This window comes from Saccopteryx bilineata, chromosome 7 (assembly GCF_036850765.1).
Source record: "Saccopteryx bilineata isolate mSacBil1 chromosome 7, mSacBil1_pri_phased_curated, whole genome shotgun sequence".
Lineage (NCBI taxonomy): Eukaryota > Metazoa > Chordata > Mammalia > Chiroptera > Emballonuridae > Saccopteryx > Saccopteryx bilineata.
Genome location: NC_089496.1, coordinates 110,291,976 through 110,310,139, shown reverse-complemented (window position 1 = coordinate 110,310,139; position 18,164 = coordinate 110,291,976). Strand labels below are relative to the sequence as shown.

At 52.9% G+C, this 18,164-nt stretch overlaps 1 protein-coding gene across 2 annotated transcripts in view; it reads right to left on the bottom strand.

The window, feature by feature from the left end:
- Window positions 1-18,164, bottom strand: part of DOCK1 (dedicator of cytokinesis 1) — a 437,923-nt gene that overhangs the window by 82,367 nt on the left and 337,392 nt on the right. For both annotated transcript variants that reach the window (XM_066240428.1, XM_066240429.1), the window contains exon 30: window positions 5,179-5,257. In XM_066240428.1, the coding sequence (XP_066096525.1) occupies window positions 5,179-5,257 (79 nt within the window). The remainder of the gene's footprint in view (window positions 1-5,178; window positions 5,258-18,164) is intronic.

Sequence of the window (18,164 nt, the reverse complement as noted above, 5' to 3'; positions counted from 1 at the left end):
GTCAGCACCTCCCAACAGAGCAGAGCGGCAGTGGCCCGTTCCCTACCTCTGACCTTGTCCCTCACAAACCCCGTGTCCGCCCTGCCGCCAGAGGGACTGACTCTGGTCCCAGGGCCTACTGTCTGACGTGAACCCCTCTGAGAACTTCTCACACCTGCCAGGTCGGAACACAGCCCGAGCACGAGCGGCTGCCTCCCCTTCTCCCCTCTGCTCACAGCCTGTCCACGCACATTCCGCACCCGGCCCCGGCCCCCCTCCCCAGACTGACCTTCTCGCTGCCCTGGCCTCTGCAGACACGGGGCCCACCTTTCTCTCCTCTCTCAGGGGTCTCACACACCTGCGTCAGGTGCGACCTGCCCTGTGATGAGGCTCAGTTCTCCCTCACACGGCGGGCATTGGTCCTGCCTCAGTGGTTCCCCCCTCTGCACCCCGGAGTGTGGGGGCCAGGGGCAGGATCCCACGCCTACCTTGCATGAAGCGATCCAGCAGTAATAACCATTCACCGAGGGATGAACCCGTGGGGAGTTCGCAAGGGCACCATTAAAACTGTCTGGACATTTCCTCCAGATTGCTCTCAACTGCTCCCTCTCAGAGGGCGGCACCCCTGGCTGGGAGGTGTGGGGACAGCGTGCCAGACAAACGGGGAGCCCCCAACCCCCAGGGACGGCAGCAGGGGACTCAGAGAGTCTGGACACCACAGGTACTGCTCGACTCTGGAGCTCAGTCACCTTCTCAGCTGAGGAAGGGGCCACTCTCACAGCAGGGGATGCTTTGGGGGACCTTTCGCCCCCACCAGCGGGAAAGAGCCTGGACCTTCGGGGTCACCAGTACACGTCCACACTTGAACACACCCCCAAAGAAACTGGTGCGGGTTGTCGGTGTTCTCTATTCCAAAACGGGGATCATATTTATTATATCAGATGAGACAGCTGTGAAGAGCTAAACAAAAACAAGGTGCTAACAGTTTCAATTCTATTTTTAGTCAGCTGTGAAGTAAGTGAAAATGTTAAAGGATGAATGTAAGAAAGAATGTATCGAGCTTCCATTTATCCCAAAGCCACAGGGTCTTGAGTGGAAGCACCCCAAACCTGGCAGTCCACAACAAGCTCTCACTGAGCCCCCTTTTACAATGAAAGGGGAGGCTCGGGTCAGTCCATACAAGTGTACCTCCCACCAATGGCCGCCCAACGGGACCCACGCATGAACAGGCCCAGAGGGATTTAACTTACACCTGCTGCCTGCAGGAACGTCAGCGGCACATGATGCTTCCCTGTAAACTGCAGCTTCCCTGACTCCCACCCCTGCCCTTCCTCCTGTCTGCTGCACCCAACGTCTCAACACCTGCCCCAGAGATGTGTGTGGGAACGGCACAGCCGGGGCCCTGAACAAGGAAGGTCGCTCTGTTCTGCACACCAGGTAACTAGGCACTTCTGCCTGTGAAGCAGGACAGGATGACCGGGAGATTGTTCTGTCCTCAGGGTGGGAGGCTGTGTGCTATCGGCACCGCAACATCCCTCGGCCGCTGGCCCCCAGGGTTGGGGCATACGGCACGAGGGGCCACCACTTCTAAGACATCCCTGCTAAAGGAATCTATGATCTAACTATGAGGGAGCAGGACACAGCCGGCACCGAGGGGCCCTTTGCAAATAACAAGCCCGTGCTCCTTGAAAATGTCAAGGGCAGGAGAGTCAGGGAAGGGTGAGGAGCTGTTCCAGCCTGGAGATGAAGGGGACACAGGGACTGGGCGCGTGGTGGGGAGGAGTGACAGCGTGGAGCTCGGAGGGTGTCAGGGCAGTGGACACACCTTGCCTGGGACCAGAGTGGTGGACACGAGGATACATGTGTCCAAACCCACAGGAACCCTACTGTACACTACGGACTGTGGGTGATGGTGACGTGTCAACATGGGTTCAAGGATTGTAACAAACGTACCACCCGGTGTGAGGCCAGGGGGGGGTATGAGAACTCTTTGTACCTTCCTCTCAACTATTCTGTGAACTCTAAGAAAATTAAGTCTTAAAGAAATTCCTTAAAATACAAGCATTAAATGTAACAACACTGTGAGCAATGCCTATGACAGCAAACAGGTGAAACTGACTTTTTTTTTTTTTTTTTTGTATATTTCTGAAGTTGGAAACGGGGAAGCAGTCAGACAGACTCCTGCATGCGCCTGACCGGGATCCACCCAGCATGCCCACCAGGGGGTGATGCTCTGCCCACCAGGGGGCAATGCTCTGCCCATCTGGGGTGCTGCTCTGTTGCAACCAGAGCCATTCTAGCGCTTGAGGCAGAGGCCATGGAGCCATCCTCAGCACCCAGGCCAACTTTGCTCCAATGGAGCCTTGGCTGTGGGAGGGGAAGAGAGAGACAGAGAGAAAGGATAGGGGGAGGGGTGGAGAAGCAGATGGGTGCCTCTCCTGTGTGCCCTGGCCGGGAATCGAACCCAGGACTCCTGCACGCCAGGCCGACGCTCTACCACTGAACCAACCAGCCAGGGCCGACACTGACTTCTGAGCAGCATGACAGGGACAGGTGAATGCAAACGATGTCCGTGGTGCCAGACGGCAGCACTGACCGTGCTGGTTTCCCGACATGGGTGGCTTCCCCGTAGTGACATAGGAGAAAGTCCCTGTTTGGAGGAAGGACAGACACCTCACCATGTCGGGGCAGTGGTGGTAGGGCATCAGGATGTCAGCTCACTATCAGGAGGCTAAGCAAACGTTCCTTGACCCACACCTGCCGGAAATGAGGAGCAAGCTGGGGAGGGGAGGGCCAAGGGGAGCAGAGGGGAAGGGGCTAGTTCAAGGATGAAAATGTGTCAGGAGAGACATCTGTGCAGCCCACCTGAGGCTGTAAGAGCACACACACTCGCCTCGTCACAGTGCCAGCGGCCCGGAGCTCCCACTGAAGGCTCCCTCTGCCACATGGCAGCCAAACACTCCCCTTGGGGGCGGGGGGTGGGCACCCTTTGGCATCAACAGCCCATCTGGACTTCACACCTGCCAAAGTACGGAAGCCCAATAAAAATAAAATAAGGTACAGGAAACGATCAGAAAGTTCTTAGGAGAAATCCTCCTCATCGTTAGGAAGTCTTCGCAGCCCAATTAGCAATTAAGAGAAACGCCAACAAAAATGAGAATCAACAGCCCTGGCCTGTTGGCTTAGGGGTAGAGCATCGGCCTGGCGTGCAGGAGTCCCGGGTTCAATTCCTGGCCAGGGCACACAGGAGAAGCGCCCATCTGCTTCTCCACCCCTCCCCCTCTCCTTCCTCTCTGTCTCTTTCTTCCCCTCCCGCAGCCGAGGCTCCATTGGAGCAGAGATGGCCCAGGCACTGGGTATGACTCTGTGGCCTCTGCCTCAGGCGCTAGAATGGCTCTGGATGCAACAGAGCAGCACCCCAGATGGGCAGAACATCGTCCCCTGGTGGGCATGCCAGGTGGATCCTGGTCAGGCACATGCGGGAGTCTGTCTGACTGCCTCCCCGTTTCCAGCTTCGGAAAAATGAAAAAAAAAAAATGAGAATCAACAATTTTAAAGAAATCCCTGCTGGAGAAGATTCCAGGGAATGGTCTGAAGAAGGGCTGGTGCAACTGCAAATGGCAGAAGCATGTCCGCCGAACTAAAATTTCTTTCCGCCGCGTGGCAGTTATGCCCCGGGGGGGGGGGGCTTTTCTGCAGAGATGCGGCCCTGAGATGCTTGTGGCAGACTGATCACTACTCAGGCAGCGCTGCTGATGGGGGGGGGGTGTGGAGACAGCCGGCCGGCAGGGCACCGGCGCAGGCACGCGGGCACCGGCGTGGTTATCCTGCGGAATACCACAGAACTGAAACACACGGAGGGCATGGCCCAATTCATGTTCAAGGCCGAAAACAACCATGCGTAGGCCCCTCTAGATGCGGGAAGAAGCGTCAGGAGGCCCAGACCACAGTGGGGTACATGTTGAGTTGCGGCAGGACAAAGACTGGAAAAGGAGGCTTTCCTGTCTCACTCGGTATGCTGATTTTGGCTGCATGATGGGTATTTTATGAGGAGACTTTATCCGTATACGAGGACACGGGAAAGCAACCATGAAGCAGAGGAAATAATAAAAAATAAAAATTGTGAAAAATAAGAGTTCTAGATATATCTCTATATAGCTATGTCTATATATATATATATATAGTGCTTAATGTATTCTATATTTCTATTCTGCAATGCTAAGAAGACAGACACTTAAAATTTTAAAAATAATAATAAAACAAAAAGGGCACAGGCACCTTAGGACTTAATCTAATAACCTAAGCAGGGCATTGGCTCCAGATTTTCGGGAGGCAACACAGCGAGGATGTCTGTGGGGGCCTGACTTCTGTCTCACAGGTTTAACCCGGACCCAACCACCCCCTGGGCGTGCAGAACTGCTTTAGCTTCCTACTCACGGAAGCTTTCTGCCCAGGAAACTAATACGCATTTGCATCTGGGATTTGCAAACTTGAGTGAATGAAACTAAGTAACAACAATGACAAAATCATTAGGAGCAGATATACCCCCCCGCCCCAGTTCAATGGACTGAGAGCCTAGGGTATCAGAGGCATTGTGATTCCTGCCCGGCAAGACCCACCCTCATCACACACACGCCGGCACACACGTGCATACACACACACACGCACACACACCATGAACACGGAAGGCTGTGGGGCTGAAACTGGTGGACCAGATGACCCAAAAACCCAGGGGCTGCAGGTGCAATCTGTTCCCTGGCAAAGGCCATTGTGGGCGGGACAAAGCCCAGAGAGAATCTATCTGGAGAAACTGAGTCCTAAAAGCAAGCTGAGCCCCAGCGATGGGAACCCGCCTCTGCCGACCCCTTCCTCCCCGCCCAGGAGCGTCTGGGGAAATCCTGGCAGCCACACTAACTGAGACGAAGTGGTCTTGTTGCTCTCAACCCCTACTTCTCACTGATTCAGTGCTTTCTCTTTGAAACAGCTCCATCCGCTTCCCTGTTAAATCGAGCAAATGCCCCGCAGGCACGATTTTCAATCCTCCGGTTCCAAATAGTACAAATTGTCAATGCCATTTCTACACCTCTGGAGGGGAGGCCAATTAGGTTTGCGGATTAGGCATGAAAAGGCCTTAGCTCAGACGAGAGATTTGCTCGAACATGGTTTCCCAACCAAGGTCACGCCCACCTCTCCCCTTACCTGTAGCTCAAAGTTGGCTTGATCCAGAAATTTTTTGTTCAGCATATCTGCATACTGATTAATCGCTCGTAGGAAGACTCTGCAAGATCAAGAGAAAATTACATAATTACACACTCAGGCTCCAGCCCCTCTTCCAGGCTTGCATCTCAATGAGGTACCCTCCGGAGACTGTCTGGGAAGTGAACGCCCCAGGTCCCGTGAAAAGAGTTTTCACCCATGAAGAAACCCCGACATGTGTGTGTGTGTGTGTGTGTGTGTGTGTGTGTGTGTACTCAGGGGAATTAGCACATGCAAAATAAAAGAAGTAGACAAAAAAGAAAAAAGGCTGTCTGAAAGTAACATTAGGAAACCAATCAGCAGAATCCTTCATGTTAAAAAGGTGCCAATTACATCCTTTTTTCAAGTTACAATGTTTCAATGCTCTGTTATTACATCAGTCTGTGCTTACTTATCTGGCTCCTTGAAGGTAAGTGTTTGAAAGAGCTGTTACCACACCAGCCAGCTTGGCGGTCTGTCTTATTTCAATATCGTTTGTCCTAGACTTCAAGTGCTCATTTTGGTCACAGTTGACTTGTTTAAATAAAATAAAATAAAATAAAAACACCTTTCATAGCTATAAAAGGGACTGAACAAGAACTTCAGCAGGAATACCGACAGGTTCACTGATAATGTACAGTTTTCAGCACCCAGAACCAAGCAGCACAGACTCTCTCCTTTATCTGGACTTGGGCTTTCTGACCATGAAATAAATATGCAATGTGCACAGTTACGAATGAGTGACTTCAGCACACCAAGCCTTTCATGTGCTTATTATTCATTTAGATTTGTTTTTGTTACTCTTGAGAGGGATGGTGATCCCCACCTAAGCTTAGTTCAGATACTTCTCCGTAAACGAGCCCTCTCTCTCTGCACAAGTTCAGGATGCAAGAGGAAGGAGTGTGAGGTCACCGATAATCCAGGTCATCACACTCCTCCGTTCAGGCCGCAAGAAGCAGCCAGAGAGCGGGAGAGAAACCTGGTTTCCTCACTGGGAAGCGTGTTGACCACGTGACCCCCTTAGTTACTCACGCCTCAGTAGCTCCCTGTCCCTGGCCGTCCCAGGGCCACTAACAGCCAGCTAACCTGGGCGGAGGGAGAAAGGGGGTCTCTAGCTGGAGCTTTAAGAAGGTCTCCATCAGCACCTCCCACCAGGACTGGCCGCAGCCCAGCCACAGTCAGTGTGGTCTCTCTCGTACCCGGAACACGGAGAGCTCTGACACAGGGGGTCTGCAGACATCATGGCATGAAGACACCTAGCCGTGGGGTCGAGGCCCACAGCGGGTGTGACAAATGGCTCGTGATGGAGTCCACTGTCTCTGTCGCTGAAGAAACTAGACGGAGTTATCCAAATTCCTCTCTGGGTATATAAAATGTTTGAAAAGTGACGATTAATCGAAGGACATGGGGATCCCGGCCAGACCAAAACGCTCAATTCAGGGCATGTTGTGTACACAAAGAACACCTGGCCACCCTCGTCAGCCTCCCCGCCCTGAGCTGGGGTCACCCGCCACGTCCAGCCCTCATCATTACAACATGCGCGGCTAAGATGTCTGCCCTGCCCGCCCGCCCCTTGGCAACTGCATTCAGCAGCTGTGCCTTCCACCCAGCCCTCAGAGAGCACTACCCCCAAGTGACAGTGGACAGACGGCACACTCTCCTGTCATGACGAGACTGGGCTCTGGCACAGCACAGGAACACCAGGCTGATGGCTGCAGCACATTTTTTTTGTCCTCAATTTCCCCCTCAGTGTGAATGCTGGGCCACTGACTAGAGGACCCCCAGGGTCCCCCTGCGCTTTAAGGAAGACCCCTCCTCTGCCCTCCACGAGAAGCACGTGCTCCCTAGAACAAGCATTGTTACTATAGGGGCATTATTTTGCCTCCAGATAACAACCAAACAGTTGCAATATGCTCCTTCCAATTAAGCACTGGAACAATTTCAGCTAGTTAAATAAACATATTTCTCACATGCCTTTAAAAAAAAATAGATGTGGCGCTGGGATAACACAGAGGCTGAACAAACACGTTTTAATGAACTGACCACAAGGCAGGAGCCAAGCAGGAGAGAGAAGGCTGTACTTTAGATCCGCTGTAAATTTTTTTAAAAAAGGCCGGGGAATATCCAAGTAACACAGACTGGGCGTGGAGCCAGGAGACCACTGAACACCATGATTGGCACAGCGAGCAAAGGGGTGGTGGCACAGGCTCGATGCGTTGGGGTCCCGTCACCAACCGCCCAGGACACGGAATCACGCCCCTCGGCTCACCCCTGACGGGGTCACACACTTAGCAATGCCCCCAAGTCCACTGCACGGTAAGTCGATTACCTAACTTGGCAAAAAGAACCTGAAACAAAGCTTTCTTTTAGTAAGAACGTCCATTATCGGCTGTCACTCATGCATTAATTCTAACACATGTCCAACAAGGGAGGAAATGGCCTCGGCAGCTATTGTATGCCATCTGCGTTCATCACAGAGGGACGTGAAAGTGACCACCCGCTAGGCCAGGCGATGGGCCCTGGGATGCCTCACGATTCCCGAAACGAAGGGTTCAGACTTGGCAGCTCAAGAGCCAGGCCATTTTGTTGGGAGGTGATGAGAGGAAGGGTCAGAGGCGAGGGTGCTGGCCTAGGGCCACCAGGTGGCTCTCTCTGTGCTGAGCAATGTTGGAGTTGGGTTCAAGGACAGGAAAGCCCTCCAGATGATGCCCATATGGTCCTGTCTTCATATTCACCCAAGTGCCTGCCATGCCAAGTCAGCACCTGGCACAGTACATGTGCTCACTAGGTGTTAGTCACAGGGATGGTCAAATGGATGGATGGATGGATAGATGGATGGATGGATGGATGGATGGATGAGTGGGTGAGTGGGTAGGTAAGTAAATGGGTAAATGGGTGGATAGATGAATTAATGAATAAGGGATGGATGGGTGGCTAAATGGAGACATGAATGAATGGATGGATGGATGGATAGATGAGGGACAAATGAGGGAAGGATGAGGATGGATGAGAGATGGATGAGGGAGGGGTGAGGGAGGGATGAAGAACGTATGGATGGATGAGGGATGAATGAGGGAGGGGTGAGGGAAGGATGAAGGATGGATAGATGGATGGATGAGGGATGGATGGATGGATGGATGGATAGATGGATGGATGGATGGATGGATGGATGGATGGATGAGGGATAGATGAGGGATGGATGAGGGATTGATGAGGGATGGATGAGAGAGGGATGAAGGATGGATGGATGGATGAGGAATGGGTGAGGGGGGTGAGGGAGGGATGAAGAACGTATGGTTGGATGAGGGATGAATGAGGGAGGGGTGAGGGAGGGATGAAGGATGGATAGATGGATGGATGAGGGATGGATGGATGGATGGATGAGGGATGGATGGATGGATGGTTGGATGGATGGATGGATGGATGAGGGATAGATGAGGGATGGATGAGGGATTGATGAGGGATGGATGGATAGATGGATGGATGAGGGATAGATGAGGGATGGATGAGGGATAGATGAGGGAAGGATGAGGGATGGATGAGGGATGGATGAGGGAAGGATGAGGGATGGATGAGGGAAGGATGAGGGATGGATGAGGGAAGGATGAGGGATGGATGAGGGAGGGGTGAAGGATGGATAGATGGATAGATGGATGAAGGATGGATGGATGGATGGATGGATGAGGGATAGATGAGGGATGGATGAGGGAAGGATGAGGATGGATGAGAGATGGATGAGGGAGGGGTGAGGGAGGGATGAAGAATGTATGGATGGATGAGGGATGAATGAGGGAGGGGTGAGGGAGGGATGAAGGATGGATAGATGGATGGATGAGGGATGGATGGATGGATGGATGGAGGATGGATGGATGGATGGATGAGAGACAGATGAGGGATGGATGAGGGATTGATGAGGGAAGGATGAGGGATGGATGAGGGATTGATGAGGGATGGATGAGGGATGGATGGATGGATGGATAAGGGATGGATGAGGGAAGGATGAGGGATGGATGAGGGATAGATGAGGGAAGGATGAGGGATGGATGAGGGATGGATGAGGGATAGATGAGGGATGGATGAGGGATGGATGAGGGAAGGATGAGGGATGGATGAGGGATAGATGAGGGATGGATGAGGGATGGATGAGGGATAGATGAGGGAAGGATGAGGGATGGATGAGGGAGGGGTGAAGGATGGATAGATGGATGAGGGATGGATGGATGGATGAGGGATGGATGAGGGATGGATGAGGGATTGATGAGGGAAGGATGAGGGATGGATGAGGGATTGATGAGGGATGGATGAGGGATGGATGGATGGATGGATAAGGGATGGATGAGGGAAGGATGAGGGATGGATGAGGGATAGATGAGGGAAGGATGAGGGATGGATGAGGGATGGATGAGGGATAGATGAGGGAAGGATGAGGGATGGATGAGGGATGGATGAGGGAAGGATGAGGGATGGATGAGGGATAGATGAGGGATGGATGAGGGATGGATGAGGGATAGATGAGGGAAGGATGAGGGATGGATGAGGGAGGGGTGAAGGATGGATAGATGGATGAGGGATGGATGGATGGATGAGGGATGGATGAGGGTTGGATGAGGGAAGGATGAGGATGGATGAGGGAAGGATGACCTGGCCAGAAGATCAAGCCTTGACTCAAAGCAAAAAGCTCAGAGAAGCTAGAATATTCAGTAGCCCTTGGCTCTCCCTGGAGTCCTTGCATTTCGAGTCAGTTTTCTACTGTGACGCTCTGATCTTTTGAGGTTCTTGTTAACCACATCCCTCATTAGGCACTTGGCATTTATGGCTGGGCACTGTCCCCTCACTCTCCTCCCCACCCCCAGAGCCAGCCCTCACATTCTCCAATCCCTATCTGGGGCTGGTTCCCTCACGACGGAAACCCTGCCTGTCTTCTGTCTACTAGAATCCCTCAAAGCACCAAAGAACCCCCTTGACACTGGGCATGCTCTGAAATGTCTGGTCTAGGGCACCTTTTGTTGGTAACCACAGTCACAGATCTCTCGGAATCAGTGGTGCAGGCCCTCCCGCCTGCCAAACAAAATAAAAAGCCAACAGGCGAGCACACCCTGAGCCTGCTCTAGTGGAGAGACGGTTTTCCTTCAGTCTCTGCTCTCTGCGCCACGGTGAGTCGGCATCCGGGCACAATGGACAGAGAGGAACACGGTGCATCGTGTCTGTACAGCCCCAAGACGAGGGGAACAAGATGCCGGCAGGAGACGGAGAAGGTGGGTGGCAGACAGCAGGGAACAGTGCAGAGACGCTCTCGTACCCAGCCAGGAGAGCGAGCAACTCGTGGAGAAAGATCAATCACTCTGCCAACCAAGCCACTTATGTCTTCCCAGCCAGGAGAATACCAAGCGATTTCCAAGATATCAAGTCGACAGGTGTGAGAATTCAATGCTTTCGGGGATGCTGTCCCAACATGGTCAAAACGGCGAAGGAAAAAGGCTACGTCCCCACTAAACAGAGTCCTTTTCCATCATTTTAATCTACAAAAATAAATTTACTTATAAAACTAAAAAAAATTGTTTTGATAACTTCAGAAGATAAAACCAAACACAAATAAATGAATTAGAGAGAACCACAGGCCACTGATGCCATCTAAAAAGATTTTTAAAAGCCATAAGGCCTAGAGCCCTGTCTCTAAGACACATTATTCAAGGCAGGTGACTGCAAATGTATTCTTAACAGCTTCATGGAAAGAGCTTCCTCTGCCTTGTCTTGGTAACTGATTCCTGTCCCCGGGAACTCAGGGCATCGCCTCCATCAGTCCTGCCGGGTGACCCATTTTAATAACTTGGGTCTAGTGTGACAGAAGAGTTCATTCCCAAAGCTCTTACAATCAAAAACAAACCAAAAAATCAGGACATCTTCCTGATCCTCTCTTCTACCTGCACGGTTACCATAGTGAACAAAACACTGTGTAGTTTCTATTGGTTTCAAGTAGGAGTTGAATTGTGGTCATAGGACTACAGTCACAATCCAACTTTTCTCTGTTATCTATCATCTATCTATCAATGCTGTTTTATCTATTATTTATCTGTCATCCATCTACCTACCTATATATCTTCTATCTATTTATCTATCTATCTATCTATCTATCTATCTATCTATCTGTCATCGATCTATCTACAGACATTCCCTGGGTTATAAACGAGATAGGTTCTGCAGGTTTGAAAACATTTAAGTATTTATACACACAGAAAGGTAAAAATAAATACTATGTTAAAACAAATATCTAAGTTGTACTTAATAGATAAATGTACCTGTCCCAGCTTACATCCCAGTTGAACCTAGAGACCCTCTCTTGTGTGTACCTGGGACTTGCCTGCATCTGATATCTGTCTGTCTCTTTACATGCAGGGAATCATGTGGCTACATGCCCTACAGAAAGTTGCTCAAGGTATTGATTGAGATTTTTATATTTTCAACCAAGAAATGGAAGCACTAAACTAGGGAACCCCTCTAATCCCTTGAACAGTGAATCTAAGGGTTTTTGGTGTTGCTTTTTTTTTAAACGTTGAAACTAAAAGATAAGAAAAAGTTCATGCCACGTAATACAAAGTCATTTTAACACTATGACCTCAGCTGTCCCTTTACAAAATGTTAGACAGCATCTTGTAGAAAGGGCAGACAGCCCGACGGATTCAGTGTGCGTCTTCAGGAGACAGGTTGAGTGCGGGCAGTGGGGGGCACCGAACCCTTCACCTAGAGCTCATTATAGGGGAGGTCCCGCCAGCTTTGCTTCTCAGCCACAACCCCATTGCCTCCCTCAAACAGGTCCCGTGATTGCCACGAGGGGGACCCTCCCCCAAATCTGCCTATTGGAAAGCAAACCTGTGCAGAGAGCAATAAAGATAGCGCCGTTCGAAATAATTATCTGTTGAGTAGAGGGGAACGTAGCGAGCGGAGGGTAATCAGGAACCAATTTAACAACTGGTAGCTCCTGGCACAGTTGCAGTCGCTATGGAGCCTTGGGGACCCCAGCACCTCGGTGATGCTTGCGGCCGACTGTCCTGGACGATGACACACCTCATTGCTGCCAGGGAAAGGGTGAGGGACTCCTTGAACTGCGGAGGAGTGCAGAGCCCCACTTCTCAAAGGGTGAAGCTGGGTTTCTCCCCCTTTTCTCTCTCTCTCTCTTTTAATTTGTTCCCTAAACTTAACTTTAAGTTACATAATTTGGTTGCACACTTCTCCATGAGGGCATTTAAATACCTCTGGCGTTAACACGAGAGTCGCTTCGGGGGAAAAATGCATCTTTTAATAAAAAGTTTTGCCCAAAGTGGGTGGAACAAAAGGAAACAAATTATAAGTGACAAATTCTTTCCCTGCAAGAAGAATGAGTCAAGGAATAGCCGCTGGAAATGTGCCTTCGAATGTTCTCTGCATAATTCAGGAAGGCCAGCAAGGGGGAGCCAGGTGGGCTGACAGGAGAGAGGCGGGGAGTGTCCCCATGGTCCAACAGCAGGGGAGGCTGACGGGGCTCCCGGCCCACCCCACACTGGACCGAGTGGCTCTCTGTCACGTCTGTGACCAAACAGGATCAGCCACGTCCTGTCGTGGGACCCTTGGGTGGGAAATGATGACCACAAAGAAGTGACTTGGATGGAAGACCGTGGTGTAGGAGGCGTGGGGTGAAGACAGAAGGGTGGGGGTCTGGGTGGGACCTGCCTCTTGTCTTTGTGACTTAGGATTGAGGTGGAGGACCAACGTCACTGGAACTTTCTGGGATTGAGGCAAGAAGGGTCGGCTGGAGCCCGCCAGGTGGTGAGAGGTTGGAAACGCCAGGTGTGGAGTCTGCGCCTTGGCCGGTGGGCAGAGTGGGGAGAGGGCTGCGGGGGGCCCTGAGACTAAAGCGGGAAGGGGCAGAACGCCCACAGCTCCAGGTGCTGTTCTTCCCCGAGGCACACGCATTGCAGGGTCCCCTTTTCCCAGATCTCCTCATTTCTTTCTCGGATCAGTAAGGCGTCAACATCCATCAAACGCTTAACTAAAATCCAACGTGCTCGGAACCTCTCGGCTCGCTGGTCAGCCCTGGCCGCAGCAGGCTCGGCGGGGATGGCCACGGACATGCAGAATTCCCAGGGAGAGTCCGCTCCGGCTCAGATCCCGTCATCCTGGCTGCAGGGTCCTCCAAGCAGAGAGCCCCGGGTCCTGGTCGACTTGTCTGACTCCTGCTGGATGCCGGGCGCTGTTCTCAGATTCCCACCTAGACAGTGCTTGTGGCCAGTGAGCCCCCGTGGTTGAGGGAAGGACTCCTGAGGGTGGGCGGGGCGTGACCAGAGTCCTCCTCTCTCCTCCCCCACGTGACCAGCCAGCCGTGCCTCTGCTGCTTTGCTCCTAAGCATATACTGAGCACCTCAGATGTTCCAAGCGCTGGGGTTACGTCAAAGAACTCGGGCTATTTAATGCTCACGAGCTTGCGGGGTTAAGCATGGCCTACCATTTTTACAAATGAGGAAACAGAAGCCCAGAGATGCAGAAACTCACGTTCCTAGAAGGCCAGAGCAAACTGAGGCCAAGACCACTGCCTTCCACAGGAACCCCATCCGTGTGGTCAGCTCTACACAAGTAAATCCCTGCACATTGTTGCTTTTACATTGTATCAAAGAGGATGCCCCAACATATACAACAGTAGCCAGCCAGAGACCCACCAGCCTTCACACTCAGCATCAGTGATTATCACCCACAGTTGCTTCCTCTCTCTCCTATCCCTCCTCCATCATCATGATTATCAATAGACTTTATTTTCAAAGTGGTTTGTGGTTTGCAGCAGAATTGAGTGGAGAATTCCACACAGCCCCACCCCTACATGTGCACAGCTGGCCTCAGCTGAGCAGTCCATTTGGTACAACCCCTGAACCCACATTGATTGACACATCATGGTCTACCCAAGCCCACAGTTTACATTAAGGTCCGCTCTTGGAGCTGTGCGTTCTGCGGGTTTGGACAGCTGTCTGAGGACACGGGCCCACCATTCCAGCATCACACAGAGTCATTTCCCCTGCCCTACAAATCCTCTGTGCTCTGCCCACGCGGCCCTCTTCCCGCTGAGCCCCTGGCAACCACGGATCTCTGCACCGTCTCTGCAGATCTGCCTTTTCCAGGACATCAGAGGGTTGGACCTCTGCAGCGTGCAGCCTTTGCAGGCTGGCCCAGCTATTTCCTGTCTTCTCCGTCCATAGTTGCTGGGTCTAAGACTCTGGACGTGTAAGGCGCTTGACAGCAAAGACTTCAAACACACGCTCTCAGCAGGCTCTCTTCTGACACGTGCTGGCCCGCCTTACACGCGTTCGCAGGTCACGCGTGGCGCCAGGGCCCAGACTGCCCCGTAGAGCTCGCTGATGCTCGGGACACACCTCCACCACCAAGGAGCTGCCTGGGTTCGGGTGGGTCAGTCTGCACCCAGGGCCTCGGGCTTCGCCCGTGTAAAATGGGTCACTAACACCACCCACACCCCCTCAGCTCAGATATTGACTATCTCTGCCATTGTAAGTGTGCGGTTCCGTGGAAATGAGCACATCCACAGTGTCGGGCACTTTCTACCTGCGGGAGGTGACTGGCGGTCACCATCTATCTCTCTACGTGTAAGTGTTGGGCGGGGTTATCCGTTAGAAGTCTTGGGGCTCTAATGTGGGATGACTTGGTGACCTTTGGCACCCCCAGAATTTGTGGAACAGACTGTGACAGGTACAAGGGGAGCACCCAGGGGAGACCCAGACCAGCGGCTCTGCTGCGAAGTGCTGTCTCTGCTCAGCAGAGGGTCCCAGGGGACCGGCATGGTGGGGTGGAGGGCAGGGCCTCGTCAAGAGCCAGAGGCGGGCAGGAAAACCAACCCCACTCTCAGCTCTCCGGGCAGACTCATCCCACTCGTCTGAAGTGCGAAGCAGCGTCACACATTTATAACGACAACGAGTCTAATGGCTGGTTTCCACCGAGATACAGAAATCTCTTATGACGCTGTCATTTAGAACAAAATCCACAGATGCCAGCGTAAATCAAGGGGACACAGCAGTCCTTGGTGCCCATATATTCCCAAGGACACGGGCAGACACCAGGGGAATCGGCCCCTGCCTGGCCCAGGGGTGGAGGGGGAGCAGGGGAGAAAGCTGAGGACAGGAAGTCAGGTCCCCGTGGGATGGACAGAAGCGAGACCACAGGAAGACCCCAGCATTTCTGTAAGCAGAAAATTGATCCACCACGTGTGAATAACATGTCCGCCATCCATGTGGCTCGGTCCAGGGATCAGCGGGCATTTTCTGTAAAGGGCCAGATAGTGGGTTGGGCTCTGCAGGCCACTGGGTCTCTGTGGCAACCATCCAACTCTGCTGTGGTAGCAAAAGCAGCCAAAAGGGAAAAAACCAGCCAAGTAGGCGTGGCCGCGTGCCCATAAAACGTCCTCTACGGGCACTGAAATCTGAATTTCATAGAAATTGTGCGTGTCATAACATATTCTTGTTTTGACTTTCTGTTTTCAACGCTTACAGTCTGCCAACCTCTGGTTTAAAAAATTGTGTTTGTGCCAACCTCCCATTGCCTGGCATTTGTGCCCAGGGCTATTCTAATGAGACTGAGCACCCCCTATGGGCCGGGGACTGCGTTGATCAGGAAGGGGTGATGGGCTGAACCTGGGAGAGGGGGGAGGGGAGGGTGGTGAGGGTGACGCCTCCTGCAACAGGGCAGAAGAGGACACTGGGATATTTACAGGTGGGGGTGTGCTCAGAGCGCCTCCTCGGGGGAGTAAGACCCTGGGGTCAGGCTCAGGGTCTGGAGTGACAGCCAGGTCAGGGATCAGGGGAAGGGTGAGGGTGGGATACGCATTTGGCACGGGATCTGAGTTCATATACACATGTCCTTGCAGATGGATGAGAGACCACGGAGGAGTGATTTTTAGAATAAGGAAAAGATAATAAAAAAGAAGAACAAGAACAGAGACTAAAGGAATTCCAGGTTCCTTCTGGGCAGAGGAAGAGGGACCTGGGGGGCAGGGGGGTTGGGGGGGAGGGGAAGGCAGAGGAGGGGTGGGCAGAGAAAGGGCGGGGAGGAGAGAGAAGAGGGTTTCCTGTGGGCTGGGCGGGGGGCTGACTCTTTCCACAGCTGCCTCACTGAGTGCCCAGTGAGTGTTTCCAGAACAAACAGATGCCCAAACTAACGGGATGAGACAGAATGTTAGATGCAGATCCGCCTACGTGCCACCCAGCAGCCCTGATGCCCTCCCTGCGCCTCCCAGCCCCTGCGTCGGGCTCATCGCCCTCCTGGCACCCCCGCTGCCCACCCCGTCTGCCTTGGACCCATTTCTCAGGTTGCTGCTCTGGCGGGCAGCCCCTGTCCCTGCCCCGGCTCCCAGCCCTGACCTCCTTTCGGGTCTCTCCTCCGGCCCACGGTGTCCGAGCTGATGCTATCAAACCTGACGTGCTCCCAGCCACGCGGCCGCACAGGAGGGAGCCCTGGGCGCCTCCTCCCACTTACGCAACTGCTCTCTGATTGCGCCGGCCCCTGCGTGCCGGCCGCCCTAGCCTTCCCTGCCAGCCTGCTGGAAAGGCTCAAAATAGATTTTTTTTTTTAACGAACTCCACATCTGCCTCTGCTCTCCCTGCCAGATTCCTCTTTTTTTTTTTTTTTTTTTTTTTTTATGACCCCTTTATTTCTTTCGTGCTCGTCTCCCAATCCTGGGTTGGTGCTAAAGAGGGGAGGTGGTGAGTCAAAGCGTGAGTGTCCCCCACAAAGCCAGGCCCCAGAACCTTCTGCCCAGTAGGTGGCTTGCCCGGCGGTGGAGACGGGGTGGACGCGGCCAGGAGTCGTGAGCAGGGACAAGGCGCAGAGGGGCGCTGCCTCAGCCCCCCCGGACAAGACACCCGAGAGGTGATTCCGTGCCCTGCAAGACGTGAGTGCAGTTGGGCCCACCTCGTGAGTTGACATTAGATGAAATCATAGCCAAGACAGACGCACCAGGGCCAGTGCCCTGACTCCGTTATCTCGGGGTCCATGGCCGTGAGGAGCCCTGAGGACGTGCGGATGGCTGATCGCGGAGCACAGCAGAGTGAGTCTGTCCACTTCCCAGCCCTCGTTCCCGAGATGCAATTAGTAAAGCAAAGCTGCTCAGACATATGGCCGTGCTGTGCTCTGCATCTGGCCGGCCTGCCAGTGCCGATCCAAGGGCCACCTTTCATCTGACGGCCACGTGAGGGCACCAGGCACGGCTTGGGCTTGAAGAGGAAGGGATGCAGGATTTCCCTGTCCTGTCTGGAAAACAACGCCGCCGTCCCCTTCTCCGCGGTCCTCCGCTGTGATCATCAAGGCCTGCGCGTGACAGGACCCATCGACTCTGCTATTAAGCACAACCGGATGATCATGGGCTAATGATTGTCTACCTTATAATGCTAAGCGACTTATTACCTACGAACGCACGCGAACAGCGCTCCGGGAAGCTCCCATCAGCCGAACAGAAGGCAAAGTGAAGAGGCTTCCTAATTGAAAATATAATCTGTATCGCAGAGATTAAAATATATTGGATTCATTTTGGCTCTATTCTTCCCCATTGTCCCACATACATTTTCTTTATGCTACACAATCAAATTAGTTCCCCAGCGACGGAAATTATTTCCACGCAATAAAACAATTTTTATGGGGATGCGATGATGGAATGTCCTATTTAAAGGGAAGGGGAATTGGAGATGGAAACAATTTCCTCGCTGATGTGACCGCTGTTTGCGCCACACCCGCCCGGACACCTCTGTGGGTCTCCGCTCCTTCGGTGTCTCAGTGTTCTCTTCTTCCCCTCGGTCGCCCTTGGGGAGGGCACACGGCTGCTCGGTGGAGACGGGGCCGGTAGGAGGCAGGCTGCGTCAGCACCCCAGTCCCTGGCCCAGGGGCAACCTGTGCCCGTCCGCCGAGGAAGTCACCCGGCCACCCAGGGA